Consider the following 19,260-nt stretch of genomic DNA (forward strand, 5'->3'; position numbering starts at 1 on the left):
TAATGAAGCAGCCTCTGACAGGACACTATTGAGAGTATCAGTTTAGGACAAATTGCTTAGAGCAGGGCAGTCACAGCCCAAGACTGTGTATCCTTTACTATTAAGGCATTTCAAACCGGCCAAACAGAGAGGATTTCAGTTTTACCCCACTGGATAACCAGAAGTCATACAAGCAATTCTCTCAGATACTAGGGTTTCCTTATATCACCACCAGCACCACTCCTTATGGGGACGAATGGTGATGAAAACCAATACCCCAATAAAAGAAAGAATAAATAAAATAAACCAACAAAAGAAAAAAGGTTCTCCCGATCCCAAAGGACCAAGCCCAGACCCAGGTCAATATACATGTCAGATCTTACCCACAAATCACACTATTGCCAATCCTTTAGAATCTAAAATCTAAAGGTTTATTCACAAAAACAAAAAAAATATAGATGAGAGTTAAAATTGGTTGAATGGAATTAATTACATACAGTAATGGCAAAGTTCTTGGTCCAGGCTTATAGCAGTGACGGAATAAACTGTTGGCTTAAGTCAAGTCTCTGGAGAACATCCACAGCTTGGATGGGTCATTCAGTCCTTTGGTCAGAGCTTCAGCCTAGCAAAGTTCCTCCGAAGGTAAGAAGCAGGACTGAAGACAAAATGGAGGGGTTTCCAGGGCCTTTTATATCCTCTGCCATGTGGAAGGAAACCCCTTTGGTCTTACTGTGGAAAATCACAGCAGCAAGATGGAGTTTGGAGTCACATGGGCAAGTCACATGTCCATGCATGACTCAGTTTGCAGGCAGCAGCCATTGCTCACATGCTACCTTCAACATTCCCAGGAAGTCTCCTCAGATGTGGATTGGTGTCTCCCAAGGTCCTTTTTCAGTTAAGTGTTTCTTGATTGGGCACTTACTCAGAATAGTCCTTTCTCAAGAAGCTGACCAAATGCTTCACTGAGGCTACTTAGAATCAAACACATTGAGATACAAGTACATAGCTAAAATTCATAACTTCAAATACACAAATGATACACACATACAGACAGCATTATCATAACCAGAAAATTACAACCTTTTCACAGACATCTTACTTAATCTCATTTGTACAAGATTTTTTGCAACTATTGGACCTTCTTTGCAACAATGATCTATACGGTCAATATATGTCAATAACGTCCCACCATACAAGAGACTTTCTGCATAAAGCATATTACAGTTACATCATATTCACATTCATAAGCATATTTCCATAAAGCATATGGAGTGCAATGTCACACCCCTTTTGTCAGGCTGGGTTAAACTAAGTTGTCCCGGGTGAGCATATTCTGTAGGTGTATTTGACAACTTTGTCACGAAGTTCTTTCGTTTTAACACCATAAATTATAGGGTTGAGCATGGGAGGAATGACAAAATAGACATTGGCCAAGACGATGTGAACCTGGGGAGCAAAGTCATGGCCAAACCGGTGTACCAGAGTGGAGAAGAATCCAACAGGATAAGCCAGCATCATAACACAGATGTGGGCTGTGCAGGTGTTGAGGGCTTTCTGGTGAGCTTCCTTAGAGTTGATTCTCAGGACAGCCCTGATGATCAGACTGTAAGACAGGGCAATGATTGTCAGGTCAAACCCCATGACTACAAATGCCATTACCAAACCATAAATCCTGTTAATTGTGATATCCCCACATGATATCTTTGCTACAGCCATGTGGTCACAGTATGTATGGGGGATAATGCGGTTGGCACAGAATGGAAGCCTGATTAGGAGCACGGGCAGGGGCAGAATGAAGAGAACAGCTCTTATCAAACCCACTAGCCCTAGCTTAGCTATTTGTGAATTGGTGAGGAAAGTGGTGTATCTCAGAGGGTTACATATAGCAACGTAACGATCAATGGCCATTGTCACAAGGACAGCTGAGTGCATAATAGAAACCGCATGAAGGAAGAACATTTGGGTGAGGCAGCCACCCACAGTAATGTCTTTCAAATTGAACCAAAATATCAACAGTGCTTTTGGAATGACGAAGGTAGACGTAGTGATGTCTGTGAGTGCCAGCATGCAGAGCAGCAGGTACATCGGCTTGTGCAGGCTCTGCTCTTTCCCTACAAGAAACAGAACTATGAAATTTCCCAACAGGCAGATAATGTAGAACACAGAGAAAGGGATGGAAATCCAGACGTGGGCAGCTTCCATACCAGGGATGCCCATTAGGATAAATGTTGAAAGGTCAGTGGGGGTGAGGTTGAAATCGGCCATGCAGTGGTGGAAGCGTTGATTGGTCTCAGTAAAGCTCAAGGTGCCTATGAAGGAGAAAAAGGGCAGTGAGGAGGGTTACACACTTTATAACAAATAGTGCATTGAATATTTTATAGTGATTACCAATCTAGAAAGAGGGGTTGAGCAGTGATGTGGCAACATTTACAGATGGCACCAGTTTACTTAGGTGATAGTCAAGTCCAGAGGACAACTTAGAGGGAGCAAGCCAAGCCAGGACAATGGGCAGCATGATGGCAGGTGAATGTCAATGTCAATAGCTCGAGAGAAAAGCTTGAACTCCTCAAAAACCTTACACGGTTTGAATTTAACTATCTGAACTCAGGTCAGGCATCACGGTACACAGCTCTGTGAAACCCTGATAACAGTGCAAGCATGGACAGAAACTAAGCAAAACATTGGGATCCAGAAGGAGTCGGGTGGGAAATCGTACAGAAAATACAACGCCATGAGATCTGTCAGTCAATGTTTCACCCTCCTCTGGACTCCTCTGTGTAGTACTGGGCACCCTTCTCACACAGGACTCTGCAAAACTAAATGGGTTCAGGCAAGGCTGACAAGAATGATCAAGGGCTCAGGAAAACTCTCATACAAAGAGAGGTTGAAAAAACTTGGATAGTTATACTACAAGGGATATGAATAAGAGGGGATATGAAAAAGTCTATAAAATACTGAAGATAGAAAGATAGTTGAGGCCATGAACAAAGCAAGAATCAGGAACAGTTTAGACATTTACATGGATCGTGAGACTATCCAGTTATGATAGTTACATCTTCATAAATATTTTGGAAAGCCTTTCTCCCAATGTGTTTTAGGGAGCAAGCCAATCTGTTAGACATAAGGTGACACCCATATCATAGTCAAATCACAAACACCCCATCTATCTACTACTGGGTTTCTTACACCGTTACTCCCCTCAGGGCATGCTGTCCAGAGAAAGCCTAAATACAGGGTTGATACTGAGGTCTCTAGTCATTTAACCCTATTTAAAGAAGGGAAGAAGGAGAATGTGGGGAACTACATCATCACACCAGTCCGTGGAGAAATCACAAAATGTAGGTCCTCAAGGAATCCATTTTGAAGCACTTGCGGGAGGTGAAGGTGATCAGGAACAGTTAAAATGGATTCACCAAGGACAAATCATGCCTTACCAACATGATGGCCTTCTATATTGAGATAACTGGCTCTGTGGATATGGAGAAAGCTGTAGATGTGATATACCTTGACTTTAGCAAAGCTTTTTATATGGTCTTCCAGAGTATTCTTGCCAGCAAGTTAAAAAAAGTATGGATTGGATAATTGACTATAAGGTGGTTAGAAAACTGGCTAGATCATTGGGCTCAACAGGTCTAGTTCAATGGCTCAATGTCTAGTTGGCAACCAGTATCAAGCAGAGTGCCCCAGGGGTCCATCCTGCCACTAGTTTCCTTCAACATCTACATTAATTATCTGTATGATGGGATGGATTACACCCTCAGCAAGTTTCTGGAGGACACTAAACTGTGGGGAGAGGTAGACACACTGGAGGGTAGGGATAGGGTCCTGCACATAGAATGGAAGAATCCCAGGCACTGCTACAGGCTGGAGACCAACTGCTAAATGGCAGTTCTACAGAAAAAGGATTTGGGGATTACAGTGGGCGAGAAGATGAACATGAGTCAACAGTGTGCCCTTGTTGCCAAGAATACTAACAGAGTATTGGCTTGCATTAGTAGGAGCACTGCCAGCAGATTGAGGGAAATGAGTATTCCCCTCTATTCAGCACTGATGAGGCCACATCTGGAGTACTGCATCCAGTTTTGGGCCCTCCAGTAGAAAAAAGATGAGGACAAATTGGAGAGCATTTAGCAGAGAGCAACAAAAATTATTAGGGGGCTGGGCACATGACTTACGAGGTGAGGCTGGGGGAACTGGGCTTATTTAGTCTGCAGAAGAGAAATGTAAGGGGGGATTTGATAGCTACCTGAAGTGGGGTTCCAAAGAGTATTGAGCTTGGCTGTTCTTTGTGGTGGCAGATGACAGAAAAAGGAGCAATGGTCTCACATTGCAGTGGGGAATGTCTAGGTTGAATATTAGGAAACACTATTTCACTAGGAAGGTGGTGAAGCACTGGAATGGGTTACCTATGGAGGTGGTGGAATCTCCATCCTTAGAGGTTTTTAAGGCCCGGCTTGATAAAGCCCTGGCTGGGATGATTTATTTGGTATTTGTGCTGCTTTGAGCAGGGGGTTGGACTAGACGACCTCCTGAGCTCTCTTCCAACCCTAATCTTCTATGATTCTATGATTCTATCCCGGGATTAACATCAGTGTCCCGGTGGCCCACTGTTTCAAGCAGCTGCTAGCAGCTTCTACACATGAAAACTGTATTTATCGAGGCCCTCTGTGACAGAAGGACAGTTCCAATGCCCTGGAACTGCTTGGTATAAAGCTAGCCAGGACTACCTGTAGCACGATTTCCCTCAGGGCACGCTGTCCCGGACAAGGACCCTGATTGTCTTTTCTGGTATAACCCCGGAGCATTCAACATCCATATTCCTCCCCTTGGGTCCTGCACCCCAATTCTGCACTCAGCAGTGCCTCTCAGCCAGCACTTGGTTCACACACTCATTTGTGGTAAAACTACAGACATCCCGAGATGTAGTCCAGAGTTATGTGGCCCTTATAGATTCATAGTGTCCATTATTTATAGAGCGTCTGGAGCACTCTCAGGAAGCCTCACCAGGTGGGAGATAAATTTCTCCTAAGGCCTATTGTTTTCTCTAATGGCTCGTTGCCTAGAATAGCTATCTAGACAGAAAGAATCTTTGCTCTTGGGCTTTAACCAGATATAACTACATTTGAAATAAACATATGTATTCAATATTCTTAACTTCAAATACAAAAATGAAACATACATACAAATAGGATGATCATATTCAACAAATGATAACTTTTCCAATGACATCTTACATGACACATTGTGCATAAAATGTATCATATTTATGCTCTAATCATATAATGATAATATAATAACCGCTCTGAACAATATGGGTTGCAGTGTCACATAAATATCAATAAAAAGAAAAGGAGGACTTGTGGCACCTTAGAGATGAACAAATTTATTTGAACATAAGCTTTCGTGCTGTAGCTCACGAAATCTTATGCTCAAATAAATTTGTTTGTCTCTAAGGTGCCACAAGTCCTCCTTTTCTTTTTGCGAATACAGATTAACACAGCTGCTACTCTGAAACCTGTCATAAAGATCCATGTTTTTTTCTACCAGCGAAAGGCCTAAAGTTACATAACGACAACAGCATCAAGAACAACAACTGGAAAAAAAAAACCTGAGTAATAATTGTGACACCCAGACTGCAGTTCTGTGGCTTCTCATGGCAAAGACACCCTGAGACCCCTGCAAATGCATTTGGCGCCAGGAAAGGTCCCAGCACTGGCCTTGAACCAACATTCATAAAGAAAAAAATTTATTTCAGCAATGCTGCCAACCTGTCTGTATACATGCTGCTCCCTGCCACATAACCACCATCACTGCCCGTCTGTCCCTGTACACCTCCTCCTGCCCCCACATCCCCTGGCACTACCCGCCCCCATGTGTACACCTAATTCCCTGCCCCACAACCCCAAGTGCTGGTGACTTGTCCATGTAGGTCCCCATCCCCAGAACTTCCAACCCTGTCACATAGTGATACCCCTCACCCAGGACCAAAACCACATGGCAGACCCCACAGCGACAGCTCACAGAAATACCTACACAGACGAGGTTAAACACCGTGTCTGCCTGCACCAGGAAAAAGGGGGAGATCAGCCTAAACTGCCTTTCTGGGGGTGAAGGGAGCCCCAGCAGCAGCTCTGTCTGTGCAGGGAAGCAGAGGGACAGACTTGGTGGGAGGGAGAGAGGACGTGGACACTAAAAGGAACCAGTGTGGATGTCCATTCCCTCATTCACAGTTTCAGGGCTCTGTGGCACTGTGATATGGATATTCCATGACCCTTTCTCCCCTGCCACACACACATATTGTGAGTTCCTGCACCTCCCTGGTGAGATTTCCAACACTGCCTGGTTTACTCTAAGCCAGAGACATGCTCTTACCTTTACAGCCTTTTGATGGTTCCCATCCTTTCCAGAACCAGAGATGCAGGGACACAGAGAGAGCAGACCCCTTTCCCCACCTAAAAAAAACTGTTATCCTCATTGTTTGAACCTTTAAGCCAGTGAGTTTGAGATTTCATCAACTCTCCTGTCAGTTCTTCTTTGGTCCAAACGAGCTCACCTCCATAGAAGCCACACGACGACTCCAGTTGAAATCACTGGAGGCTCATGGCTAGTGTAAATCAGGTGGATTTAGGGTGAACTCCTGGCCATGTAGGGAGTTTTAACATGGATCTTTCAGCTCCTGGGTCTGAAAATCAGGGCTTTGGGTCCGGCTACAGAAAGCACTAATCAATTAGGGTGCTGAAAAATTCTGAAGGAAACCCCCAGCTCATGTGGTGTTCTGAGACCGGGCATGAAAGATCAGGGTTTCAAAACACAGCAACCATGATTTTCTCCACTGGAAGGCCAGGGTGAATTCTTAGTGGCACACAGAAGGCATAATGTGAGACCAGAATCCAGCCAGTGTGTGACTCTTTCTTCTTGTGAACACTCTGGTAATGTGAATACCCACTGCAGAGGCTTTGGCTGAACTTCCTAACAGGACAATGACATTGCTGATTTGGAAAACTTGAGCAAACCAGAGGAAAAACCACACAGCTGAAAAAACAAATCTACTCACACAGATAGAAGGACACAGTAAGAGACAAGGAACAGATCTTAAAAAGAAGAATTTCTCTAAACTATTTCCAGTACATGTGTAGTTCCAAATTTACCAGGTAAATCCCTTGGTGTTTCTAACAATACTAAAAAGTTCAAGTTGCCGTGATGGTGAATTCCTGCCCAGATAATTCTTGACTTGAACCCTGGAACCCTTCCTGAGCCCTCAGCACTAACTTTAATGCAGAAACAGGCAACTCACCAAAATCCCGCTCAGCAGAGAGAGGAAATCTCCTTACAGTGACATGAAGGCAGAGCCCTGAGAATCAGTGTATGAATCTCAAATGTCTGAGACTCAACATGCTGGACAATGACCTTTATGATTCGCCTGAACAGATCCTGTGGATTCTCAGGTTGGCCAGAACTCACTTACAACTCCCTCAGCTCCCTGAGCAGAGAGTGGGAAGAGAAGAAAATAGACGCTGGAAAACTTCAGCTTGAGAGCCTCCCCTGGGAGTGAAATGATTTGCCAATTCCCAGGGCTCAGATTCTCAGGGGAAACAGTCTTGCAGACCGTTCAGCCGAACAACTGATGATTGTTTTCTTTTCTGTGTGTAATGTACTGACATCTGCACTGTGTGTGGAAATGCTGCCACAACATAGAAGACCAAAAATCATTTTCAGCTGATCATAGCAGAGTATCAATGCATACCATCAAGGGGGGGGGGAGGGATAGCTCAGTGGTTTGAGCATTAGCCTGCTAAACCCAGGGTTGTGAGTTCAATCCTTGAGGGGGGCCATTTGGGATCTTGGGCAAAAATTGGGGATTGGTCCTGCTTTGAGCAGGGAGTTGGACTAGATGACCTCCTGAGGTCCCTTCCAACGCTGATATTCTAAGGCAGTGGTAATATCCATTCCATTAGACTCTGAAATTCACTGCCACCCTATGGAGGCCAAAAGATGTGATCCTGAACGGATGCAAGCCAAACGACGTGGAAAAGGCTTTCTTCTCCTAGGAGTATGGCATCAAAGTTACCTGCCAGTATCCCTTTGTGAGGTCTAAAGTGGATATATATCTGGCAGCTCCCAGCTGTTCTCGTAGTTCATCTACTCTCTGCGTCAAATAAGCATAACATTTCATTAGTGTGTTGATCTTTCAGAAATCCACGCAGGAATGGGTTGTGCTAACCTGTGTCAGAAGTAGTACCAGGGGACTTCTCCACTCACTGGGTGATTCCTTCACCACTCCCAGAGCCAGAATGACCTGGAGTTCCTCTCACATTTTGTCCCGCATTGTATGAAAGAACAGCCTGGGAATTTCACTAATCTGTTGTCCTGGGGCCATTTCGCTATGGTGGTAGTTTAGGTAGGTGTGCCCTGCCAGGGTGAGAACATGGTGGGAAAGGAGTCAAATAACTGCTACATCTGGATCTTTTGTTTGGGATAAAGACCCTCCCCTGTACTTGTCTCACAGGTGCCTGGAGGCTTAATGTGGGTTCCAAAGAGTATGAGTGTGACACAGTTTCACCCTCAGGGTGCAGTCTGGGAGCCGAGGGAACTGCTGCACCCCTCTAGTCACCCAGCTAGGTTGGCCCTTTTTCACACTGCTTTGTTCACACAGTTTTTTCACACTGCAGCCGATGAAGTGAGCTGTAGCTCACGAAAGCTCATGCTCAGATAAATTGGTTAGTCTCTAAGGTGCCGCAAGTCCTCCTGTTCTTCTTACTGCTTTGTCAGTGATTCATCCTCTCCCGACCCTGTTATCACCCAACACGACAGCAGATGGCACCGCACACCCAAATGAGCTATCTGAGGGCTTACCTAAGCCACCAAAACACAAAAAATAGACACCAGCCAATTTGCCAGCTCCCCAGGCTCACACCTCTGACTGAAGTACAAATGCAGAATTATACTGTCTTGCATTTGTAGCCCACAGTCCAGTGTGCTTCAACTGCAGCCCTGGGAACTACAAGTTTTGGACTACAAACTGCAGCATGCTGTGAGAACTTCCTGGTTCCTGTCAGGATGTACCTCTGCCCCAGCCTGGGGTCTCAGAATTGACTGGGCCAGGAGCACATAGCAGGCAAGCTGAGAGGAGGCTGCTGGACTGTGATCCTGTTCTATGTTCTTTACAGAATAAAGCCATTTCCTGGTGGTTTATCTGAGTGGGTCTGGTTTGAGGTGAACATAAACTGACACACAACGCAGAGCACACAAATGAGCCTCAAGCCCAGTTCCCTAAAGTTGTGTAAAAAGTCACAAGCAGGCTTCCCCTATCTCGAAGAACCTCATACTGGGCCAGTGAGCAGGAGTGTGGGCTACACGTTGTACAGGAATCTGTACAATGTAAACTCATTAATAGAGTTTTCCCTCCCCTCAATGTGGGAAGGATATGCCACAAGCCTGTGTTAACCAAGCTGAGATTTTCCCCAGACACTTCTCTCAACAGATGACTGATTTAGATAAAGCAAAAACAAGATTAAATACAGAAAGAGAGATTTTAAGTTACTATAATTGATAGCAAACAGATCAAAGCAAACTACCTAGTAAATAAACCAAACCGCAATCTAAGCCTAAAAGGCTACCTAGATTGAATATGAATTAGTAATTTCTCACCCTGGCTGGTGATACAAGCAGTCCACCAGATTTCCATACATAGGCTAGAAATCCATTTAGCCTTGGACCAGCACTTCCCCCAGTTCAGTCTTTGTTCCTCAGCTGTTTCCAGGAGTTCTTTTGTGTGGGGAATGAGGCCACTAGATTTTGTCACACCCCACCTTATATAGATTTAACAGATGGGGGGAATCCTTTGTTCCAAATCAAGTTCCCAGTCCAATTTGTGGAACAATACAGATACCTAAAATGAAGTTCAGTGTCATGCTCTGCTCACATTGCCTTGCATGCGCTGCTGAGTGTGAGTGGCCCTTATCCATAGGCTGTCTGGAGCGTTCTCAGGAAGCCTCACCGGTAAGGAGATAAATTTCTCCTATGGTCTATTGTTTCCTCTAATAGGCCATTAACCAGAATAGGCCTTCAAAACCCCTTCAGACTGAAAGCATTTTGGCTAGTGTGTGTCACTCCGGTGTAACTGCATTTGAAATACTGATACATAGTCAACAGCTGTCAGTGGTAGCCGTGTTAGTCTGTATCAGCAAAACAACCGAGGAGTCCTTTTGGCACCTTAGAGACTAACAAATTTATTCAGGCATAAGCTTTTGTGGGCTAGAACCCACTGCATCAGATGTATGATGAAGTGGGTTCTAGCCCAAAAAACCTTATGCCCAAATAAATTTGTTAGTCTCTACGGTGCCACAAGAACTCCTCGGTTGTTTTATAGTCAACAGAAAATCATAACTTTTCCAATGACAGCTTATAAGACATATCTTGTACAAAATGAATTATATATGTCAGAATTATATTATAATCATACAAATAAGAAGAATATGGGGTGCAGTGCGACACAGTGGGGTTATGAGGAGGATCCCCTCTGTGGCTTTTAAAGATTCAAATGATAGCAATAAAGCACATTAGAAAACACGATCCCAGTTATGCATACAACATGATAGGATGTAAATTAGCTGTTACCACTCAAGCAAGAGATCTTGGGGTCATCGTAGATAGTTTTCTGGAGACATCTGCTCAGTGTGCAGCAGCCCTCAAAAACGTAACAGAATGTAAGGAACCATTAGGAAAGGGATAGATAAGAACACAGAACATATGATGATGCCAGTATATAAATATAACACACCATGCATCCCAGGAGGGGACAGTCAGGGGACAAGGAGCAGGGGGGTTGGATGGATTGGGGGCTCTGAGGGGGGCAGTCAGGGGATGGGAAGTGGGAGGGGGCAGATGTGGGTGGGGGTCCAGGCTGTTTTGGGAGGCACAGCCTTCCCTACCCGGCCCTCCATACAGTTTTGCAGCCCTGATGTGGCCCTCTGGCCAAAAAGTTTGCCCACCCCTGGTCTATCAAGAGAAGTCAGAGAGGTGGCTGACTTGGCATTTGCCATTCATGAGATTTCTCACCGGTGAGACACAGTCACTGATTCCCCTGCAGTCAAGGGAGCAGGTGGTATGGGAGGCACCTCACCCAATGGAGATGAAGAACGGTGGTGAGCATGGGCAGCACGGAGGTTGTGGGAGCCAGAGATGACTGGGGAGCATGGATAAATTATTGGGGACCAGCGTGCTTTTGGAAGTGGGGCACCCTGGTATGGGGAAGGAGAGTAGAGACAGGGGTCAGAGTATGATGGGAAATTGAACCAACCGAGGAGGAAAGATCAGGCATTTCACTGGTGGAAAGAACCACTGAAGTTACATCATTAACATTCAACAACAACCTTTGGAAACAGAACTGAGTAAAGGTTGTGGCACTGATGCTGAAGTTCTGTGTCTTGGCAGGGCAGACAGATCCTGTGACCCCCCCCCCCCCCTCCACACACACGGGCCAGGAAAGGTTCTCAGCCCTGCCTAGGACCAACAATCACAAACAGCAATAGAATTTCAACCGCGCTGCCCAGCTACATGTACATGCTACTCAGTGCCCCCCACAGCACCCAGTGCTGCTCAGCTGTCCCTGTACACCCCTGCCTGCCCACTACCATCAGCGCTGCCCGCCTGCCCCCTTTACACCTGGCTCCCCACGCATATAACCCTCAGGGTTGCCCTCCAGCCTGTGTTCATTCCACACACTGCCCCACAACCCCCACCACTGGCCACTTGTCCATGTACACCCCTCTACCACCACAATTTACCATCCTGCCACACACAGATACCCCTCACCCAGGACCAAAACCAAGTGCTAAACCCCACAGAAATATCTCCTCAAATTAGGTTAAACTGCACTGGGGAAAAGGGGGAGATCAGCCAGGACTGCCTTTCTGGGGGTGAAGGGAACCCCAGCAGCAGCTCAGCCTGTGCAGGGAAGGAGAGAGGGACAGGCCCAGAAGAAGGGAGACAGGATGCGGAAACTAAAAGGAGCCCTTCCAGAAAAAAAATTGTTATCTTAATTGTTTTGATCCTCTAAACTTGTGAGTTTGAGATTTCAGTAACTCTCCTGTCAGTTCACCATTGGTCCAAATGAGCTCACCCATCCTTAGAGGCGACAGGACGACTACAGTTGAAGTTAGTGGAAGTTCATGGATGGTATAAATCAGGCCATTTATTTAAGTCCCTACAGATGGATTGAGGTTGAACTCCTGGCCGTGTTTGGAGTTTTACCACTGATCTCAATAGAACCACATTCCCACTCATTGTTTAAATTTCAGCTCCAAACTGCTCCAGGTCCTGCTACAGAGAACACACTTCTGCTAGGGCACTGAGAGAATCTGAAGGAAACCCCCAGTTTACGTGGCATTTTGAGACCAGGCATGAAAGATGGGGATTCCAAAACACACAGGGGCCCTGATTTTGCTCTTAGGGAGGCCAGCGTCAATCTGGAGTGACCCAGTGAAGGCAGAATGTGAGAGCAGAATCTGGACCCATTCTTGTTGTGAACCCTCTGGTAATGCCAATGCCCATGGCAGAGGCTTTGGCTGTACCAGATAACACCACAGTGAAGTTGCTGAATTGGAAAAGTTGAACGAACCAGGGGAAAAACCACACAGCCCCAAAAAGGAAGCTACTGAGTCAGATAGAAGGACACAGTAAGAGACAAGGAACTGATCTTAAAAACAAATATTTTTCTAAACTATTTCCAAAACATTTGTAGTTCCAGTTTTACTAGGTAAATCCCTTGGTGTTTCTGACAATACTGAACAGTTCAAGTCTCCGTGCTGGTGAATTTCTGCCCAGATTATTCTTGACTTGAACCCTGGAACCCCTCCCGAGCCCTTAGCACTAACTTTTATACCGAAACAGGCAACTCACCGAAATCCCTTGTAGAAGAGAGAGGGAATCTCCTTACAGTGTCCTTACAGGTTTCAGAGTAACAGCCGTGTTAGTCTGTATTCGCAAAAAGAAAAGGAGGACTTGTGGCACCTTAGAGACTAACCAATTTATTTGAGCATGAGCTTTCGTGAGCTACAGCTCACTTCATCAGATGCATATTGTGGAAACTGCAGCAGACTTTATATATACACAGAGAATATGAAAAAATACCTCCTCCCACCCCACTGTCCAGCTGGTAATAGCTTATCTAAAGTGCTCATCAGGTGGGCCATTTCCAGCACAAATCCAGGTTTTCTCACCCTCCACCCCCCCACACAAATTCACTCTCCTGCTGGTGATAGCCCAAAGCCCAAAGTGACAACTCTTTACACAATGTGCATGATAAACAAGTTGGGCTATTTCCTGCACAAATCCAGGTTTTCTCACATCCCCCCCACCCCCATACACACACAAACTCACTCTTACAGTGACAGGAAGGCAGAGCTCTGAGAATCAGTGTATGAATCTCATGTGTCTGAGACCCGGCATGCCGAATAGCGACCTTTATGATTCCCTTGTACAGTCCCTGCGGACTCTCAGGTTGGCAGGACTCCCAGACAGTTCCCTCTGCTCCATAACCAGCGGGAAGAGCAGGAAACAGACCCTGGAGAACTTCTGCCTGAGAGCCTCCCCCAGAACTGATGAAATTATTTGCTAATACCAAGGGGTTCAGATTATCAGGGCAAACTGAGTCTTGGAGTCTGTGCAGCCTAGCAACTGGTGATGGCTTTCTTTTTTGTGTGTAATCTACTGCCATCTGCCCTATGTGTGGGAATGCTGCAACAAGATACGGGACCAAAAACCATTTTCAATAGATGGTAGAAGCTTAGTGCTGCATACACCCATGCAGTTGTAATGTCCAATCCATTAGGCTCTGAAAAGTCACTGCCACCATGTGGAACCCAAATAATGTGATCCTTAATTAATACAGGCCAAAGGGCATGGAAAAGTCTTTTTTCTCCCAGGATTCTGGCATCAAAGGATTTGCCAGTAACCCTTTGTGAGGTCTAAAGTGGATATATTTCTGGCAGCTTCCAATTGTTATGATAGTTCATCTACTCTCTGCATCAGGAAAGTATCCAATTTCAATACAGTGTTGATCTTTCAGAAATCGATGCAGAAACGGGTTGCATTGTCCTGCATCAGAACTGTTACTATGGGATTTCTCCACTCACTTTTCGATTCCTTCACCATGCCCAGTACCAAAATGACCTGAAGTTCATCTCATATGGTATCCCACATTTCATGAGGGAACAGCCATAGGGTTTCCCTGATCTGGTGCCCTAGGGCCATTTCACTATGGTGGTATTTTAGATAGGTGTGCCCTGCTGGGGTGAGAACACAGTGGTAAAGAATCAAACAACTGCAACCTCTGTTTTTTTTCCATCTACAGTCATTCCCCCATGCCTGGTGCCAGGTGCCTGGTGGACTAACTTGGGCTCTGGATGGTATGAGTGTGACACGAAGACTGTCTTAACCAAGCCGAGATCTTCCACAGACACTTCACTCAAAGGCACGCAGGTTTAGATAAAACAAAAAATAAATGTAACTACAAAAAGATAAGATTTTAAGTGATTATAAGTGATAGCAAACATATCAAAGCAGAATACCTAGCAAATAAACAAAGCCGCACTCTAAGTCTAAGATATTAAATAGATTGGATATGAATTATCAATTTTTTACCCTGGCTGGTGATACAAGCAGTCCACCAGGTTTCGATACACAGACTAGAAATCCTTCTAGCCTGGGACCAGCACTTCCTGCAGTTCAGTCTTTGTTCCTCAGGTGTTGCCAGGAGTTCTCTTGTGAGGGGAGTGAGGCCATTAGGCGATGTCACACCCCACATTATATAGCTTTAACTTGTGGCGGAAATCTTTTCTTCCAAAAACAGTTCCCAGACCAGTTTGTGGAAAAATACAGGTACCCAAAAATGGAGCTGAGTGTCATGTGGTCTGGTCACATACCCTTGCATGGCCTGCAAAGTCATAGCAGCCATTATCCATAGGCTGTCTGGAGCTTTCTCAGGAAGGCTCACCAGGTGGGGGATAAGCTTCTCCTAAAGCCTATTGTTTCCCCTAATGGCCCATTACCCCAAATAGGCCCTTCAGAACCAGCTGTCTAAACTAGAAGCATTTTGCCTAGTGGGTGTCACACAGGTGTAACTACATTTGAAATACAGATACATAGTCAATATTCATAACTTCAGATACAAACATGATACATGCATATAAATAGGATAGTCCTTTTCAGCAAATCATAACTTTTCCTATGACACCTGAAAAGACATATTGTGTACAAAATGTATCACGTATGTCATATTTATATCATAATCATACAACTATGAAGAATATGGAATGCAGTATCACAATGAGGTTATAAGGAGGATCCCCTCCTAAGATTTTACAAGATTCAAATGATAGCAGGTTTGATATAGCAGGAAAGAGAGCACATTTGAAAACATAATCTCAACTAGACAGACAAAATGATAAGGTTTAAATTAGGTGTTGCCACTTAAGAAAGAGGTCATTGTATATAGTGCTCTGAAAACACATGCTCCATGTGTAACAGCAGTCAGAAAAACTAACCGGACATTGGGAACCATTAGGCAAAGGATAGGTAAGAAGACAGAAAATATAATAATGCCTCTATTAACCCCACTCCATGAATACTGGTTGCAGTTCTTGTCACCCCGTTTCAAAAAAGCTATATTAGAAATGGAAAAGTTACAGAGAAGAACAACAAAAATTATTATGGGGATGGGACAGTTTCCATCTGAGGAGAGATTTAAAAGACTGTGACTTTTCAGCTTGGAAAAGAGACATCTAAAAGGGGATATGATAGAGATCTATAAAATTGTGAATGGTGTAGACAAAATTAATATCTAAGTCATAGATTCATAGATTCATAGCTATTTAGGTCAGAAGGGACCATTATGATCATCTAGTCCGACCTCCTGCACAGCACAGGCCACAGAATTTCACCCACCCATGCCTCCAAAAAACCTCTCACCTATGTCTGAGCTATTGAAGTCCTCAAATCGTGGTTTAAAGACTTCAAGGAGCAGAGAATCCTCCAGCAAGTGACCCGTGCCCCATGCTACAGAGGAAGGCGAAAAACCTCCAGGGCCTCTTCCAATCTGCCCTGGAGGAAAATTCCTTCCCGACCCCAAATGTGGCGATCAGCTAAACCCTGAGCATATGGGCAAGATTCACCAGCCAGATACTACTGAAAATTCTTTCCTGGATAACTCAGATCCCAGCCCGTCTAATATCCCATCACAGGCCATTGGGCCTATTTACCATGAATATTTAATTACCAAAACCATGTTATCCCATCATACCATCTCCTCCATAAACTTATCAAGTTTAATCTTAAAGCCAGATAGATCTTTTGCCCCCACTGCTTCCCTTGGAAGGCTATTCCAAAACTTCACTACTCTGATGTTTAGAAACCTTCATCTAATTTCAAGACTAAACTTCCTGGTGGCCAGTTTATATCTATTTATTCTTGTGTCCACATTGGTACTGAGCTTAAATAATTCCTCTCCCTCTCCGGTATTTATCCCTCTGATATATTTATAGAGAGCAATCATATCTCCCCTCAACCTTCTTTTAGTTAGACTAAACAAGCCAAGCTCCTTGAGTCTCCTTTCATAAGACAAGTTTTCCATTCTTCAGATCATCCTAGTAGCCCTTCTCTGCACCTGTTCCAGTTTGAATTCATCCTTCTTAAACATGGGAGACCAGAACTGTCTTGTTTACTCTTTCACATAACACAAGAAGAAGGGATCACCCAAGGAAATTAAGAGGCAGTGGGTTTAAAACAAAAGAAAGGAAACACAACATACAATGTACAGCCAACCTGTGGAACTCATTGTTGGTGGTCGCTGTGAAGGCCAAAAGTATAATAGGGTTCAAAAAGGAACTAGAGAAGTTCATGGAGGATAGGTCCATCAATGGCTGGTGGCCAAGGTTTTCAGGGATGCAGCCCCATGTTCTGGGTGTCCTTAGCCTCTGACTGCCAGATGATAGGATTGGAGGGGAGGAGATGGATCCCTCGATCATAGCCCTTTTCTATTCTTTCCCTCTGAAGGACCTGCATTTCCCCCTGTCAGAAGACAAGGTACTGGACTAGTTGGACCATTTGTCTGACCCAATATGGCCACTGTTATGTTCTCATCTGAGTATCCTTTTTCTTCCCTGGGTGCTGGACCTCATAGTCAATGGGTCCACATGCTTCACTACCTCAAACTGACACTGCCATTGAACCAATAGTTTGCCTGGGGTCTTTGCTCTTCCATGTTTCCCCAAGCAGGTATAGAAAGGGGGGAGGGATAGCTCAGTGGTTTGAGCACTGGCCTGCGCCCACCTGAGCTAGAACACCAGATGCTTTTTTTCTGGCTCTCATGGGAGAGCTATTCCCGCCGAGACTGCTGTATTGCTCTACCTGACTGTAGGCCAGAGACATTGCCTGAACTGATTGCCGCCCCTCCCTATTGAAGGCCACCAGCAGACAGACTCACTAATGCTCTGCCTGACTGCAAGCCAGAGCCGTTAACTGATTACACTCCTACCCTGATTGAGGGAGCAAGGTAAATAGACTTATTGCTACCTCACCTGACTATGGGCCAGAAGCACTAAGTGTGTGCTGAACTGTCCTGGCTGAGAACTGGGGCTGACAGAACCAATTGTTGCCTGGCCTGGAGTGCAGGCGTGAAGCTATCATTAATTAACTGTCAGCTAATTCCCAACATGAACTGAGTCGTTCTAGGAGCATGGCAGTGAAAAGGTACGGTCTCCCTCCATGACAGATAAGGAGAGGACTGTGACAGCCTTACACAGTCCATCAGTTATAAATGTCTTTACCCTCAGTAGATTACACAGTTCTTTCATTTGTTTAAAAGTGCAATTAGGTCCGTGATCAGTAAGGATTTCTTAGCACATAAGAATGACCATACTGGGTCAGACAAAAGCTCCATCTAGACCAGTATCTTATCTTCTGACAGGTGCCCCAGAGGGAATGAACAGAACAGGTCATCAACAAATGATGCATTTCCTGTCACCCCTTCCCAGCTTCTGGCACACAGAGGCTAGGGACACCATCGCTGACCATGCTGGCTAATAGCCACTGATGGACCTATCCTCCATGAACACATCTAGTTCTTTTTTTTTTTAATCCTGTTATAGGCTTAGTCTTCACAACATCCCCTGGCAGGGATTTCCACAGGTTCACTGTGTGTTGTGTGAATAAATACTTCCTTTTGTTTGTTTTAAATCTGCTACCTATTAATTTCATTTGGGGACCCCTAGTGCTTCCCTTATGAGAAAAAGTAATTAACAATTTCTTATTTACCTTCTCCATACCAGTCATGATTTTACAGATCTCTATCATATCCCCCATTAGTCATCTCTTTTCCAAGCTGAAAAGTCCCTGTCTTATTAATCTCTCCTCATATGGAAGCCGTTTCATACACATAATCATTTTTGTTGCCCTTTCTGAACCTTTTCCAATTCCAATACATATTTTTTTTTAAGAGGGGCAACCACATCTGAATGCAGTATTCCAAATATGGGCATACCATGGATTTATGCAGAGGCAAGATGATATTTTCTGTATTATTATCTATCCCTTTTTTAATGATTGTAAACATTCTGTTCTCTTTTTTGACTGCTGCTGCACATTGAGTGGAGGTTTTCAGAAAGACTCACATCTGACGTGCAGTCCAATATCACAGAATAGTACTTGTCACTCCTTAATCTTTTAATAACAACTTGCAGGACTTCTTCAGCAATAATTCAAGTATCTCATTCTGGATTCTTTTTTCTGCTGTAGTGATATGACACCTCCCTGGAGAGTATGCATTACAAATGTCCCTTCATTACTTCATCATACTTGCCTAGTAATTCCATGAAACCGAGGAAGTTCCCGTTGGTCACCATAAAGAGCCTGTCGGATGAGCCTTGGAAAGCTATGTTACTTTTAGAAAGATAAAGTGTTATTGTCCTGAGCCTCTTTATAACGTTCTCCCACTGTTTTGTCTCTTGCTTAATCACACATTGATGCTCCATGTTGATGCAATTATTTTGTTTTCTCCTTTGCTCTGCTTTGACGCATGTTTGGAAGGAATTGAAATGACTATAAAATTGGCAAAAAGTCCTGTGGCACCTTATGGACTAACAGACGTATTGGAGTGTACACTTTTGTGGGTAAATACGGACTTCTACAGATGCATGTAGTGGAAATTTTCAGAAACAGGTATAAATATGCAAACAAGAATCAGGCTAGGGATAACGAGGTTAGTTCAATCAGGGAGGATGAGGC

General features: G+C 44.5%; 1 protein-coding gene across 2 annotated transcripts; it reads right to left on the reverse strand.

The window, feature by feature from the left end:
• Nucleotides 1-1,242: 1,242 nt before the first annotated feature.
• Nucleotides 1,243-13,009, reverse strand: LOC311515118 (olfactory receptor 52N4-like). Of its 2 annotated transcripts, none has more exons than XM_084618006.1 (2): nucleotides 12,880-13,009; nucleotides 1,243-2,288 (listed from the first exon to the last, which is right to left on the reverse strand). In XM_084618006.1, the coding sequence occupies exon 2, from the start codon at nucleotides 2,242-2,244 to the stop codon at nucleotides 1,288-1,290; it is 957 nt and encodes a 318-aa protein (XP_084474132.1). In that variant the 5' UTR covers nucleotides 2,245-2,288; nucleotides 12,880-13,009; the 3' UTR covers nucleotides 1,243-1,287. The 2 variants fall into 2 exon arrangements, with proteins under 2 accessions (XP_084474132.1, XP_084474133.1); XM_084618007.1 differs by lacking the exon at nucleotides 12,880-13,009 and adding an exon at nucleotides 7,274-7,351.
• Nucleotides 13,010-19,260: the final 6,251 nt, after the last annotated feature.

The sequence above is a fragment of the Lepidochelys olivacea genome, assembly GCF_965140295.1.
Source record: "Lepidochelys olivacea isolate rLepOli2 genome assembly, chromosome: 1".
NCBI classification, from domain to species: domain Eukaryota; kingdom Metazoa; phylum Chordata; order Testudines; family Cheloniidae; genus Lepidochelys; species Lepidochelys olivacea.